Source organism: Cryptomeria japonica, chromosome 2, assembly GCF_030272615.1.
Source record: "Cryptomeria japonica chromosome 2, Sugi_1.0, whole genome shotgun sequence".
NCBI classification, from domain to species: domain Eukaryota; kingdom Viridiplantae; phylum Streptophyta; class Pinopsida; order Cupressales; family Cupressaceae; genus Cryptomeria; species Cryptomeria japonica.
Genome location: NC_081406.1, coordinates 223,140,917 through 223,158,105, shown reverse-complemented (window position 1 = coordinate 223,158,105; position 17,189 = coordinate 223,140,917). Strand labels below are relative to the sequence as shown.

The window sequence follows — 17,189 nt, the reverse complement described above, 5'->3', positions numbered from 1 at the left end:
CCCACAACTGCAACCAGGCCTGGAATTTGACGGCCACCCTTACCTGTCATATAATTTTTTATGACGGTTTAGTAATTTTAATGCCTTTCATTTTATGTTTTTAAAAAAATGTTTAAGTGTCAATTTTTTTTTAATTTGTGAATAGTTTAATATAAATTCTTTAAGCTTCATAGAATTGAAGTTCCAATAAAATTCAATTGAGGTGAAAAGAAATAATTCCATTAAAAAAAGTAAAACTTTGAAAAACAATGATAAATTAGTAATGCACTTAAAAAAATTTAAATTTACTTGTAAGTTTCTAAATTCAACCCAAAAATCTTGTTTATTATAAAAATAGAAACCATTTAGATTTTTTTATTACAATATTTAAAAAAATTAGAAATGATTATATCTTATCATTTCAATTGTTAGAAGTTTCTATATTGATATTTAAGACAATCTTTAAAAAATATTAAAAACTAAATTGATAAAGTTTCTAAATTTATATAAGAAAAACATACTAAAAATTCATATAAAAATAATATAAAATTAGAAATAATTATATCTTAATCATACCATTTTAAAATATTATAAATAAATTCATATATTTATAATAAACATTGTAAAATAATATATATCAATATATATTACCTATTATAATATTTTACGGCTTATTAATAATTTTAAGTGTCATATATACGATTTGTGGAAAAAATAGCATGTCGATACTTACGGTCCACTAATTTTATTAGTTGTAATATACGATCTAAAAGTGCAAAAACGGCCATATAGCCTGTCAAATTCCAGGCCTGACTGCAACTATTTATGACACTTGTCTCCTTTTTCAACCCACATTGGTTGTAATATTGGAAGTTTATTCTTCAATTGTTCTCTGCTTGCATATCAATTCTTTGTCCATGTACGCACCACAATTCCCTTGCATTTTCCCATAATCTTGTCTCCTGCGCACTTATACCACTGCTATAAGTTCAAATTTTACAACACCTCTATTTTGTCTTGCACTCTGCTCTGTTCACTATTAACCAAACTTTATTACTCCCCCCATGTAATTCTTCCAAAGCTCCAATATTTTAAATATTCTAACTATGCACCTCTCTTTTCTCTTTTCTTGTCAATATCTCTGTAAATTGAGAGCTTCACATTCCCCCCTCTCCTCTCGCCTCCCTCTTATGCTCTGTTTTTTTCAACAATAAATATTTCCTTAATTCTTCCCTCCTATGACGTTTCAACTCCTCTCCCTTTGACAGCGAATAGCTTCCTCTATCCATTCGATGGATTAACTTTTCAATTCTGTGATTTCTCAAATTTTTTTGTCCGGTCTCCCAATTATTTTAAATGTCCAAAATAATTATAAACTGCCTCTCACCTTATATTGATGCCTTCCTTCGTGGATGAAAAAACTGACAAAGAAAAATCGATCCATAAGTGCAATTCATGTAAGCAGTAAAATGGGAAGAAACATCAATGGGTCTTTGACAATAAGGTAGACGGTTCTTTGTTGTAAAAATTCCGTCAAATCTGTAACAATCCAAAATTCAATTCAAGAATGGGAAGAAACATCAAAACATGATAGAGGGCAGGCCTGGAATTTGACGGCCATCCCTACCTGTCATATAATTTTTTATGACGGTTTAGTAATTTTAATGCCTTTCATTTTACGTTTTTAAAAAAATGTTTAAGTGTCAATTTTTTTTTAATTTGTGAATAGTTTAATATAAATTCTTTAAACTTCATAGAATTGAAGTTCCAATAAAATTCAATTGAGGTGAAAAGAAATAATTCCATTAAAAAAAGTAAAACTTTGAAAAACAATGATAAATTAGTAATGCACTTAAAAAAATTTAAATTTACTTGTAAGTTTCTAAATTCAACCCAAAAATCTTGTTTATTATAAAAATAGAAACCATTTAGATTTTTTTATTACAATATTTAAAAAAATTAGAAATGATTATATCTTATCATTTCAATTGTTAGAAGTTTCTATATTGATATTTAAGACAATCTTTAAAAAATATTAAAAACTAAATTGACAAAGTTTCTAAATTTATATAAGAAAAACATACTAAAAATTCATATAAAAATAATATAAAATTAGAAATAATTATATCTTAATCATACCATTTTAAAATATTATAAATAAATTCATATATTTATAATAAACATTGTAAAATAATATATATCAATATATATTACCTATTATAATATTTTACGGCTTATTAATAATTTTAAGTGTCATATATACGATTTGTGGAAAAAATAGCATGTCGATACTTACGGTCCACTAATTTTATTAGTTGTAATATACGGTCTAAAAGTGCAAAAACGGCCATATAGCCTGTCAAATTCCAGGCCTGATAGAGGGGTTCAGAAGAGGGGGAAGACTTCCCCTTCCAACAGTCAGGCAATACTATTATTAGGAACATCAAGAGAAGGATCAAGCGGAGAGGACCCCGCAAAGTTAATAGTAGTCTGCACCACATGATAGAGAGAGGTTTGGGTGAGGGCATACTACTATAAGGAACGTCAAGAGAAGGATCAAGGGAGAAGGACCCTGCAACACATGATATAGAAGGGTCTGGGGAAGGGCATACTACTATTAGGAACATCAAGAGAAGGATCGAACGAGGAGGATTAGTAGTCTGCAACTACAGATTGCGGAGCAGAACAACATCACGAGCAGATTCACCAGGAGCAGATAGAAATTACAGAACAAGAGCAAAATGAAGCATTGACAGTCAGTGTGAGGAGTCATCAAAATCAGAAGCATTGACAGTCAACTGATCAGTGGTATATCGTCATCACAATCAGTGGGAGTCAGAGATAATATCCTTCCTCCAAATAACAACACCTCTGAGAAGCATTTGGTCTAACAGTTTCGTGCCTTGTCATTTTGGTGACATTCATCAAAGCATACAAATTTTAAAAAAAAATCGCCTTCTCTGTTATGCTTAGAGGAATGTCCAAACTTAGTTCCAAAGCTCAGAGGAATGTCCAATCTTATTTTCAAAGCTCACATTCTGCATACATGTCTACCAGGTAGTTGAAACTCCAACTCTTAATCAAAATAAAATCAAAATTGAAGAAACAAACTGGAGATCTATTGGTGGTGCCAATTTCTTCTTTTTCTCTTATTTAGGTTCCACTATATTCAATCACAAGATACCAATATTGGTATACAGCTAAAATGAAAAATAAGTTCAGCATTAATGGAATTTAAATTTTCCAAGCTCTCAGCTTATTTTATGCAGATGACTAGACTTTTCATCATTTTATCTTGATTTTGCTCCATGAAAATCAAATTATCCACTAAATTCAACCAAAAGATACTCATAAATTGTGGTCTTTAAATGGCACTTTGTTACACAACTGAAATGAAGTATCTGAATTTGAATTTTCCTAAGCTCATAGCTTAGCTTAAGCATATTATTGGAATTTTCATTATACTGGCTTGATTTTTTCTAATGAAACTCAAATTACTGGAAATTTAAATTAGACTATTTTGATCTTGTTTAAATCTTAAGTATAGATCATAGCTTACATTAAGCGATTGCTCATCCAATTAGGTCCAATTAGATCTTCCAAGAGTATTGAATTGTGGATAGTGGCCTTAAATTTACCAATTAACCAATTACCCGATATGTTTAATAATAGTGTGAGGCTATCCTCCTATCTAAGGAGGAATTAGGGGAGCTTTACTTTAATATGAAAAATGACTAGTTAATATAGGATTAAACCAATATTTTGAATGTATTTTATATCACTCTTGTCATTAAGGATTTAGATAGGTATTAAGTCTTAAAGTTCCTTTCCCATCAGACTTTTTGTAAAGTTTTTGCACTCTAAAAATTTATGGCATCATGAATTCAGTGACTTTTATTTTTCTTCCTTTGTTAAGGTTTACGGAGATTTGAACTCCTGAACTTCCTAACTCTTAGAACTTGAACACGAAAGGGAAAACAGTACTACTTAGCGAATTTTAGATTTTGACTTGACTTAGATAAGTGAAAAGAGATACCATCAAGAAAAGTATTGACAAACCTAGATTTCATTTGCATGATAGTCAAAGATTATATAATATGTAATGTAATTGCTCATCAATTCATCTCAAAACTATAATAACCCATGTGCAATTAAAACAAATACCATTACAAATTATGTTTTATGTACTAAAAGATGCCACCATTTATTTAACCCTTATTATAATCACGCATGTGATGTGATAAAATACATAGCTATTGTGTCTATACATTACCCTAAATTATTACAAACTACCATGGAGAAATACCATTACAAGAAGATGTGATTTTAAAAGTCCTTCAAAATCTTCACATGATGTATTCTTTTGTTTGTAGCTATATTGATAGCATTTGATAGCCAAGAATAAATGTAGATATTCGCAAACCAAAAAATTGGCTCAACAACCAACAAGAAAGAATGACTCAAACTTATATTTATAATGTTCACCTCTAACAAAGACAACCCAAAAATATTCAAGAAAAATAGAACATAATGATATATGGAGAACTAATGTAACTATTTAATATTAAATTTCATGACCATGGATGAATCCTACCTAAAAATAGAGGGCTTAGATCGTGTAAGGACAATCAAATAAATGATGACCACCAACTGTGTTCATGGCATCTAGAGGGTGGGTGAGGTGTATAGATACATATTGTGCAAAATGCTCTAATACTTTTATTCTTTTCCTTCATTACATTTTAAAATTAAATATATTTTCCTCCTTCTTTATGTTAGAATTTTTGACAATTTACAAACTATGTTGCACTTTCGACAAGTTTGTAGATTCACAAACTTGTTGTCACATAAAACTTGGCCACTTTTTGCTCTTTCTTTATTTCTTTCCTTACAAATTTCTTTCATTTTTTTCCTTTAATATTCACACTTTTTTTTGCTATAGTAAACCATATTGCACTTTTGCATAGTTTTTTGTGAACTTAAGAACCGTGCCTAAGTTTTAGCAAGTTTTACAAACTCATGAACTTCCCAAGACATTAAATGTATTCCTTCATCTTAATTATACTTTTGTAAGTTTGTGTACTCTAAAAATTAATGGCATCATGAACTTAGTGAAATTTATTTTTCCTTTCTTAGGGTTAAGGAGATATATGAACTTATGAACTTCCTAACTCAAACTAGGACAAGGGCACAACAAAGGTGAGGACATGTTTTCAATTTTTGTAGATTTTAAGGCCTACAAATTTGGGCATCAAGAAGGCTAAATACCTATATATTTGATGACTAAATAAAACTAGATCCACCTTTTCATCTTCTAATAGTGGATTAACAAAGGTGGATACTAGACCATTAAACTCCCATTTCCAAATCCACATCATTTCCCATTTTCCACTTACAATTTCCTGACGTGACCTTTTTTATATAGGAAAAATAGAAAAGCACCATATAATATTTAGTCGCTTCATATATTTGTACAATTCATTGGAGCTCCATAGTACATCATTGTGAACTCCTATAGATTAATTTCGTGGTTAACACCCTTGGAAGCCCCTTTATAATCTATGAAGCATTACTAACGGATTACAATAGGAAAACAATGCTCATGAGTTTATTGTACTTGTTTTGATAATATATTCTTTTAATCATCTTATTTATATTCATAATTTTGACATCAATACTTTAATTCAAATTTCATGTTCTTTAAGGAAATTTTCGTGAGTGGATTGGGAAGAACACACAATAGAGCTCTCCGAGATGTAGATCACAAAGAATATTGTGGAAAATTGTCTCACATTGCAAACTCAATAAATGTCATCATGTGAAAGCCCTCTTCTATGAATGGTTATGTTCAATTTGGACCTTAGAAATACCACTTGTCTTATATTGTTGAAATTGCAACATAATAATTCATTTAATATACATATATGTTATTCTTATATTTGCAATAGTACTTGATCTAATGTAATATTAAAATACATTTAAAATTTTACCTCTAATTTCCTATCAGCGTATCCCTTGAACCTCCTATAGGTGCAAGTGCTAGTTTGATATTAAATTTATTCACATATTGTTATTGAGACCAAGGTTGGGGTCCCATGGAGGGGGCTTTCCTAAAATATAGAGCTAGAGCTCTAAAGATTCACATGAATTTTGCCAATATAGGTGAAATTTTGTCTACCTTTGTAGTGTGGAGTTGTACTGTGAAATTTTGGCAAGATTTATCTCTTTTTGTGGGAATCTACCCTTATATTACTGACAAGTGGCAAATAATATCCCTAAGCTAGTGGGGCAATTTCTAGCCCCACCCAATTTTCACGCTTAAATATGTAAGCCTTAAAAATAGGAGCTCCTATTTTCTAAGGAAAATAGGAAAATATTCAAATAATCCTCTAGCATAAAAAAAAAGTCTTCATGGGACCTCTTGCTACTTGAAAAGAGAAGCTAAAGCCCCCCATGAAACCCTAGCCTAAGATATGGTATATATAACATCAATACATATATAGTCCTTATCTTATTCCAAAAAAAAAAAAACATGGAAAATGGAGAAAAATACTCAATATTAATTTAATATGTATTATTTTGATTAAACTTTGTTTCATCATGAACCCGTCTACGGGATTGGACCATGAGCACACTTTAATGGCTTTAATGTCTGTGATAGTAGTTGTTGATTTAATACCCACACTTGTTGATCTAATTGTCCATTTTTTTGTGTGTTCATTGCACCAATAGTTGTGACTACAAAGTTGTTATTGCTAATGATGACTATCCATAATTGAATGAAATGTATCCCCTTAATTGTAAAATGCAACCAATCATATAATGTCACATCGACTACAGGACTATGAGTCTCACCTTTACACCTCAATATGCATTCTTGCAGGCATTTCTAGCACTTGCAACTTCGAATACGGCAGTTTTGGAGGCATTTTGTGTGGCAAAGGGTCATTGCTTGTTCCTTTTGATCAGGCTCTGCACCTTAGTCGGCTTTACATCAATGCAAGCGGTTATGTAAGGCCCGATACACCTGCCAGTTTGGATCGAGAGCTTTGCCCGATTCACTTGATTTGGCGGATGCATGTCTATATCGGCGTTTGGATTGTCTTTACAAGATACCGGCAACAATTGGTCACCTCTTGACGCATCGAATAAGACACCTGTTGAGGAATCGCAAAAGTCTCATAGTTAAGTTCATACGCCTCATTAAGCTTTCCCTTCACAAGCTGAAGTTTGCCAGTCTCTATTGTTGATAAGGTTGTAAGTAGAAGCTTTCTTGTTTCCGTTTTAATAGTTCTACTAGAAGTGTTGACGATGAGTCAGTATACACTTCAATGGTTTCTTTGTGTTCAATCTAGTCATATGATGATACTTCGGAGTCATGTTTGTAATATTTCAGTACAATAGTCTGCTTCAAACTTAGGAAAGATTCATTATGGGTTATTATAAGGTTCAAAGGGTTTTTGTTCAACTCAGCATTGATTGTGTTCTTATGTTATTCTCTCCTCTATGGTAACTCGCTGAATTGAGTAACGAGAAATAAGAAAAGATAGCATCTAGCTAACATAATGGCATGTAGTTCTTGAAATTTCTTCTTCCAAATTCTTAGTTGTTATGTGAGAATAATTATTCTGACTCGAAGACCAAACTTAAAACTCAATTCGAGTTTGAAGAAGTTTGGGATGTGGTCAGTGGAACCACAACAAGGCACAAGAGAGATGCTAATGAACAGAAGAAATTTGATCAGGTCGATAGAAAGGCAATATTGATCATTTTGTTCAGTGTATCTGAAGGCGTTTAGCCTTTCATTTGAGACTCGTCCATAGCCAAAGATGTGTGGGACAAACTCAAGACGGTGTATGACACAAAGAATCAAAATCAAATCCTGAATTTGCAGAGTCAATTACATGGCTTGAAGATGAAAAATGGAGAACAATTGGAATCCTTTCTCAAAAGGATTGGTAAATTGATAGCCTTCCTACAAGCATTCAGAGAAACAATTGATGGTGCAGTTGTGGTGCCTATTGTTCTACGAGCACTACCGTCCAAATACAAGGTGTTTGTGACAACTTTGAATGTCACAAAGACGACACCCACTTTTAAGAAGCTCGTGAATCTACTCCAAAAAGAAGAGTCTATAAGCCAAGAGTAAGATCCAGACAATCATGCAATGACCACACGCCATAAGGCAAGAAGCCTATGAAGCAGTTTAGTGGAGCTCCCAAATCTGGTAATTCATCCAGACCTCAGAAGAAGTGTCCAATATGTGAAAGAGTTGGACATGATGTGGAAAATTGTTGGTTTCAACGAAGGACCATCCAACAAACCATATCCGCATAAGCCATTTCAAAGTGGCAAGCCACAATGGGACCAAAAGGACAAACAGAAACAACAAAGCAATGTTGTGGAAGCAGAAGATGGTTCTTAATCAACCTCAATATGGTATGTGGACTCCGATGCTACAAAGCATATGGTTGGACAGAAGGAGTGGTTTCACACATTGAAACCCCATCATGGTACAATTACTTTTGGAGATGATAGCACCCATGAAATCAAAGGTATTGGTGACATCTCTTTGAATTTTGACATCTATCATTATAAGCTTACTAGTGGTTTCACACATTGAAACCTCATCATGGTACAATTACTTTTGGAGATGATACCACCCATGAAATCAAAGGTATTGGTGACATGTCTTTGAATTTTGACATCTATCATTGTAGGCTTACTAATGTCTTGTACGTGCCAAGACTTACCAAAAATTTCCTTTCTGTTAATCAATTTCTTGATCACAAACTTACAATTGAGTTTGATAGCAATCAAGATAAGTACTAAGATTGGCAAAAGGTTTAGGCTTGATATAATTGCTAATAATCAAGCCTTAGTGACTAAAGACACAGATATTACTATACTTTGGCTTCATAAATTTGATCATTTGAGCACTAGTTACTTACTAAAACTCAATTAAAAAAGCAAGGTCAAAGGGCTTTCGTCACTTGAGCACTCGAGTAGCCTTCTATCACAATGAGCATCGTGCAGCATCGTGCAAGACAACCTTTGCAATTGGTGCATACCGATCTGTGCGGCCCTATGACACCTACTCAAAGAATACGGGTATTATCAACTTTTTGTTGATGATCACACAAGGAAAATGTGGGTATATTGTTTGCAACATAAAGATGAAGCTTTTTCCTATTTCAAAGAGTTTTGCACTCAAATGGAGAAAGATACAAATCATTATATTTGCGCCCTCCGCTTAGATCAAAATACACTAGTGCAAAATTCTCCACGTACTTGAAGGAAAGTGGAATTTGATGTCAATTGATGTCAATTGATTGCAGCATACACACCTCAGCAAAATGGAGTTGTTGATGGTCATCAACATTCACAAATGTCACAAAAACATTACCAAGATATACCAAATGAATGTAAAACATGGCTTTCTTAATGGAGACCTTAAGAAAGAGGTTTATATTATCCAACTAGAGGATATGTTGCACCTGATAAAGAAAAAAAGAAAAGGTGTGCAAACTTTACCACAATGTTCATCTTTACCATTTAGCTATAAACAATTAAGTTTTGTTCACAAAGTTAACCATAACAATCAAACAAATTATTTTTTTTTTAAATTACGAAAAACAAAATCCATTTTTATATAATCACAAATTAATGCATACTCTAATTCCTCCACATCCTGCAATCTGGTCACTTTAAAGTTTTCGTTATGCAAACTGTCTATTGGTCACTTCAATTAAAGTTTTCGTTATGCAGACTGTCTATTGGTCACTTTAAAGTTTTCGTTATGCAAACCGTCTTTTAGCCTTAGGTGTTGGATAAGATATGGTATAAGTTACGTGATATCGTGAACCTCTTATTGCCCAAGCCCCGACTCAAGATCACCCATGTTTGACCTTCAATGGATAGGCCCAGAGCAGGCCCGCATATCAATTTGTCATCTTCTTCCCCCAAACTTTTCACAATCTGTAAAGACAGGTGTCCCCAAAGCTTAAGAAATCTGATACCCCATCACATCAGAGGCCCATCATCCACAGTCAGCTTAAGAATCAATAAAGATACAGCTGCTCTATAATTAAATGAAGGGTCACCATATGACATAAAGCTTGCAAGATTGCATAAAGTAAAATATCGGACAAAAGACAGGCCTTAAAACCTTTGATAACAGCAAAGGCAAATTGACTGGATTGGAATCTAATTCTTTTCAAGGATTCATATACAAGCTGAGAGTACATATGTACAGGGAGGGACACTATATTACTTGTGCCACATTACGTATAATTTTGGGATTCCAAAACTGTAACCCAATCTCCATAAAACAGATGTGACATCTTACCTAACTACTATTCTCTCTCATAGTCGCTGTGACCCAATTTATTTTACTTTTATGGGTCACATTATCCTCAGCAGAGAAATGCTTTAAAACTTAATAACATCATCAACCCATTTGAAAACCCACAAACTGCAAACTTTGTACATAGATTTACCTATGTAGACTATTATCTATCTACAGTGGATGGAGGAGGACGCATTAGGCAGCAGCAGTTAAGAGGGCCCAGTTAAGGCAACTTGAAAATGGGCATTATAGTGCAATCACCATCAAAACTTTGATCGTTACTCATCTGTCCAAAGCACTGATCACTACCCTGCATTTGGCAGTACAAGAGCATTAAGTACTATTGCCTGCAAGTAGTATATGACTGATTATTGTGGTACCAGTTTATTGATTTAGACAACTAACCAGTCATACACAGTTGGGCTTCTGGGTTCTGCTTTCTCTCTTTTTTCAGATCCCAATTTTGTTGGGGTTCTAGGGGTTCTCCATGGATTTTCTCGCTCTCGTGGTGTCCCTGAAACAAATTGCAGATTGCAGAAATCAGAAGATGAAACAAGATTCCAGACACATTTGACCTACAATGTTCAACAGATGAATTGCTTTCATATTCTTAAGATTACAATATTCTTTATAGGCCATACGCCATTGCAATTTCATATCCCTACCACAAGTCGTGGGTATTTGATGTTTTCCCAAAAAAAAAAAAGAAGGAAGTTTATTGAGAATTTGAAGAGCATCTACATTTGTACTGTAATAAACACAAATAATATCATTATTAGAGTTCATATGTGATTTTAGAATGCATTCAATAAATGTTTATAAAGTATTGTATTATTTGTATTGTTTTCAAAATTAACCCAAAATTTCTATGAAAAGCCATTTTTAAGTTTTAAAAACAATATTAAATAATGATCTTCAAAATCTACTAAAATGCCTTTATTTCAAGAAAATTGGAGACAAGCATTCTTAATTAGTGTTCTATTGAAAAAAAGAGAGGACTATTCATCTTCTTAAGCTAAAAATCAAGGTATTTCACTAAGACATAATCCCAGCCTCGATCCCTAATAGACTCATAAAGAATCTTTCAACTTTACCAATAGACAAGAGCCTACGGACTTTTCAAGCCTTTGACATATAAGAGGAGACTTGAAAAAGCACAAGACTATTTCAAAGAAAAGAGAACCAAGAGTTTTAGGTGTATATCAATGCAATCATAATAATTGCCTTTAATATACACCTCATGTCCGTGAATTGTCTCATGACTATGGCATGCATTGATCCTTTCCCTTAAAAAAACTGGTTTCTGCCTGCAATGTATCTACATCTGGATTTATGCTAGAGTCGAGATAAGATATTCTGATGCCCAATGAAATCAATTCCATTTGTTGGATGGTTTTGAGCCAGGTTACCCGGCCTTCTATAAATGGCTCACTTCAACGATAAAAGACTCAGTAATTTAAGTTCTCAAATAGCTTCTACCAGACAACTCTCAAAAAATTTTAATTACACATGTACATTAAAAAACAAGATTCACGGCCTTTACAACAGCACGACCAACACAATATAAGTTTAGCTGTGCATTTCTGCATCTTTGATTCAGATTTGCAGCAAATAAAAATCTGCATGATTAATTAGATGCAATGCATTATTGTTTACCTGGAAGTCTAATAATCTATTATCGTTGTCCCTTGACCCACATAAATAACTTGTTCCAATAATTAACTTCTTGAAACCCCAAAGTTTTATAGCCATTAATCTGCTAGGAGGCAACCGTATTCAACACAACCTTCTTTGAAAACTTTTTGTCTAGAACCACAATTTTAAATCAGAAATGCAAAGAGCAGGAGATGTGGCAAGCAATATACAAAGCATCAAACGTTGAAAATTGTTCTACAGTTGTAGGAAAGGGTTTGCTTCTTTGATATGCTCCAGTTTACATGCCAATTGTCCTAAGTATTTATTATTTAACGACCAATATGTGTGTAGGTAAAAAATTAAGTGTGATACATGAGAGTATTACAAAAAGATTAAAAAAAAATACTTAAATTGTAACTTCTTTTTAACTTCTTGTTTCCCCAAATAGGTAGATCCATAATCTTGCAAATCCTTACATGAAAAAGGTGAAACAGGAGGGCTGGCGCTTGAAGGTGAAGAGGGTACTTCAGAAGTGTCCACAGATAGCGGGCGTCCATATGGAGGCTTCACCATTGTGATGCTCCGGGTTACTTGTGCTGCCTCTTCATCTGATCTCAATATTTCTGCACTTGCCCTGCGCTGCCTCGTTCTTTTTAAAGTCTCTTCACTCTCTGTTAAAGCACCACCAAACCACAGGCTCAAAATATTATTCAAAAGTTAATAATAAATAGTAAACCATTTCAGTTTTTCCCACTCAGAATTCATGGCACCTTAGTTTACAATACAAAACATTCCCCACACAAAAAACATAAATTAAATCTTGCAAGCACATCCAGTTCCAAAACCGTAGAATAAACCGTGCTCCCACATCTGAAATAATGGGAAAAAAAAAATATAACGTAGAAAAAGCTCAAAAAAATCTCAAAACCCTTCAAAATTCAATCTCCAGACACATCTCAGTAAATCCTTTCAAGAACAAAATCTGCTCCCTTCACTTGCTTAGTTCCAAACAAAAGTAAACGATTATCATTACAGTGGCCAAAAGGGAGACCCTAAGAAGCACCATGACAGAATCAAAGGAATCCGAACTCTTAATTCATAACCTGGGTAACCAACATTATCTGCCTTACGTAAAACCCACAATCTATATACTGAATAAAACCCACAATCTATATATATAGAACAGAACCCACAATTTATCTGTCTTGATTAAACCCACAAACCCATACAATTTATCAATAGCAAATGACTTAGAACCCCTCCTAACAGTGTTCACCCGATCCAGATACTCCAGATCACAGCAAGAACAATCTTAAAACACCCAATATCAATTGTATACATTAGATTTCCACAGTTTATATAGAGTATATGAATTGAATTTCTATTGTAGACAATAGATTTCCACAATCCATGTAGAGTATGATTTGATTTTCTACTGTGGTCACAGTATCTCTTTTTTTATCAATATTTTAAGTGAAAAATGCAGACCAGATCCCTCTAAATAGTTAAGAAGAGGGAGGTGAGGGAGGTGAGGGAGGAGGAAGAGGAAGGAGAAGACACGAGAACAATAGAGAAATAGATTGAGAGATTGATAGAAAATTGAAAAATACTGTCAACCCCAGAAACTTAAATTACACCCGATATCATTTAGGATCGATCAATAACAAGATCAACCCATCTAAGACCCAATTCTACCAGCATTACTATTCTTCATATCCATCAACAAACCCACCATTTGATCCAACCTTAAAATCAAACAAACTAAACATTGGCAATTCAACTTTTGAAAAAATCGACCAAATACATTTCTGCAACAAACCTGGTGAAGATGAATGACCAGGAATGTTGATGGTGGCACTCCTCCTAAGTTTACCAAGGCCATTATCAGGCTGTGGGCCTGCAACTGTATCATCCCAAAGCTTATCTAAAAGCCCCATAATTTCTTCCTCCCAAACAGCAAGAATACAAACCTAAAGAACCGAAATTCTCAACCAGACCGTTTCTTTGTTTTTGCAAAGATTGTGATCCTTCTCTCCCCCACCCTGCCGTAGAATATATAGCAAAAAAGCTCGCTAATTTCATCACTAAATTAGCCTAATAACTAGGTATACATAATGACCATTGCACAAAACTTAGAGTACACGTCAGATCGATAATTCTTTCGCCGGCGCGCAGTTAAAGCCTAACTCTTATTTTTCTAGGTGTACAAGTCACCATCGGCCACGTCAGATGATAAGGAGAATGGACCCACGTCAGCCTCGAGTTAATCTCCCCCGGGGTCGTGGAGCCCATGTTAGGTCACGTGAAGGACAATATCTTAACCTTTTTTACCTCATTAAATATAAAATGTATGAATAAAGTAATGATAATATATATCGGGCTTTTAAAGCTTTAGAAAAATTAAGTAGTTATCCACTTTGTTGGGTCCGCCAGTTTTGGCGGAGGTGTACAAGCATTGTCTATTTTGCAATATCGGATGTATGTCCCCATTTGGGTGAACATATGTGTAATGGGCATTACATGCTCCCTTATGGAGGAGGTCACTCGCTAGAAGTTTTTTTAATTCCATTTTAGGAAAATTAGTTTTAAAACAAAATTAGCAAGTTAATTTTGTTTTTTTCTGTGTGCACTTTGTTTCATCTTATGATGGAACACAAAGTGTGACGAAACATTGATGTAAAAAAGTTCAAACAATCAAATTCAGAAGCTCATATAGACATACTAATGGATTGTGGAAATCCACTCATATTGAGTTTATTGATTTTCGAGGTTAGTTCATATAGTCTCGATTATTGTTTTAGGTAGTCTAGGTCATGTGTTTGCCTCTTGATTTACCTACGATATGGATGAGGGCTCATTGCATATTGCTTAAGAGGTTACGAAGGGAGCTCACCCTCTCAAAAGCTAAGCTCCAAATCATTAGGTTAAACTCTTAATTCTTCTCAGTTAAAAAAAAGCTTAATTGGGCTTAATGTTGGGAAAATGTCATGGTTAAGTGTGTTTGAGTGGGAGTAGTTTTAGTTAAACGAGCTTAGTTTTGGTTGTTGTTTTAGATAGTCTAGGTCATGGATTCAATTCCTAATTTACTTTTAGTGTGGATGACAATCCATTACACATCATTTGAGAGGTTATAGGAGGAGCTTGCCTTATAAAGAGCTAAGCTCCAAATCAATGGACTAAACTCTCAATTCCTCCTAGGAAAAAAAACTTAAGTGGCTTAACATTGAAAAAATTTCATGGTTAAGTGTGCTTGAGTGGGAGTAGTATTAGTTAAGCAAGCTTAGTTTTGGCTATCATTTTAGGTAGTCTAGGTCATGGATTCAATTCCTAAATTTACTTGTGGTGAGGATGACAATCCATCGCATATCATTCAAATGTTATAGGGGGAGTTTGTCTTATAAAGAGCTAAGCTCCAAGTCATTGGACTAAACTATGAATACCTCTTAGTTAAAAATAAATAAATAAAAATAAAAAACCTTAAATGGGCTTAATATTGGGGAAATTGCATGTTTAAGTCTGCTTGAATGAGAGTAGTATTAGTTAAGTGAGCTTGGTGTAGTATTGGTTAAGTGAGCTTAATGTTCAAAGAAATTGTATTTTTAAGTGGATTTGAGTTGAAGTAGTATTGGGATGGGTGAATGTTTGAGAAGCATAATGGTTCATGCCTACAAGCATCATCTAGATGTAATGAATGTTAAGTAGAACATTTGCGCCCATGAAAGATGATTTCTTATGAGCCTATACTTGTGAAATACAAATCAATGAATTTGAGTCTTGATAAATTCTCACAAAACTAAGTGTTTGTAATATGTTATGATGGTTAGAATTTGAGTTTGTTGAGTTTGTGAAGTTATTGTGCTTAGCTTCTAGTATTGATTGTGTGAGTTTGTTTCCTAACATTCAGTTCTCTCAAATTCAAGTTTGTGAAGGTTTTATTAGTAGAGGTTGTTTTACACAATGGTTAGTATGTTGGTCTAATTTAGTAGTGTGATTTGTTTAGTTTAGTGTATTATTTGATAAATATTGTGGATTTAAGTTTTCTTCCACGAGTTTACAACTTGTTTTTAATATGTTGTGATGGCTAGCACATGCCTCTAACTTGTTTTTTGCAATTTATTTAGTCTGTAAAATTATCATTAGTATGAGGCTTGTTGATATAGTTTCAAACAAAATATGTCTTGATCACTTTAACAACTTTAAAACATAATTAAATGATGAAATATAACAATGAGAATTAATACATAAGTATAAAGGCCAAATGAGATAAGGTAGAAATTGAAAAGGGAAATAACGACTATAAATATGAAAACTGTAGCATTCATGAATCAATATGAGCAAATGTCTTGTAGCAACTATGGTCCCTATCTTTACAATATGTGTATTTATATTAGTTCACTTGGTCATTTTATGTGCTAGTAGTTTGTTTAATTTATACATTTTGAATATAAAATACCAAGTAATATGTAAACAACAATGCATTTATTTCTTAAATATTTATAATTTATTTGTGCAAGAGTTGGTAATAATTGCTTGAGAGGATGGTCTTGAAAAAGCATCAGAAGGTTCTTTAGGTTATAGTTTTTAAAATATATGGGTTATAGTTTTTAAAATATACGAGAGACAACAAGTGTAGATATATGCACATGATTGATGAAAATTAATTGAATGTACTATTGTATCTTGCAATTTTCCAAAATTATCATTTTCAAAGCTACACTTCACCAACAAAGCAAAATGGATTTATATTATTTTTCCCAAATTTACTACCATTGTAGATCATAAATATGTCAGGTTATAATTTTTTATTTTTTCAACAATATCAATACTAAAATAAAAGCAGTTTACTTGTTTAATTATTTTTCACTAATATGATTAAGCTATAACTGATTATGGTGTGCAATGTGCACAGTGAGAGATTTTAAGTGGGGCCTCTTCTAAGTGCAGTGGAAGTGCTCTCCCTAACCTAGTAGCCATTTAAGCATTAATTAACCTCGTCTATACAAGTACAATATAATTAATTCCACATAAGCACGTGTAACCAGGATAATTATTGCAACCACCACATAATTTAACCAATTATATTAAGTTTCAAACATGTTACAAAAATGTACTAACACTTGTTGAAGCATTTAAGTTTCATTTCTACTTAAACCCTATAATTTAAAAAATATCAATGCATAAATTTTTTGCCCAATTACCCATTTTTAGGTATTACTTGTAATTTTTG

General features: G+C 33.2%; 1 protein-coding gene across 1 annotated transcript; it reads right to left on the bottom strand.

The window, feature by feature from the left end:
- Window positions 1-10,140: 10,140 nt before the first annotated feature.
- LOC131048673 (dormancy-associated protein homolog 3) lies at window positions 10,141-14,043 on the bottom strand. The gene is made up of 4 exons (XM_057982719.2): window positions 13,782-14,043; window positions 12,439-12,633; window positions 10,733-10,841; window positions 10,141-10,637 (listed from the first exon to the last, which is right to left on the bottom strand). The coding sequence occupies exons 1-4, from the start codon at window positions 13,897-13,899 to the stop codon at window positions 10,610-10,612; spliced, it is 450 nt and encodes a 149-aa protein (XP_057838702.1). The 5' UTR covers window positions 13,900-14,043; the 3' UTR covers window positions 10,141-10,609.
- Between the last annotated feature and the right edge of the window lie 3,146 nt (window positions 14,044-17,189).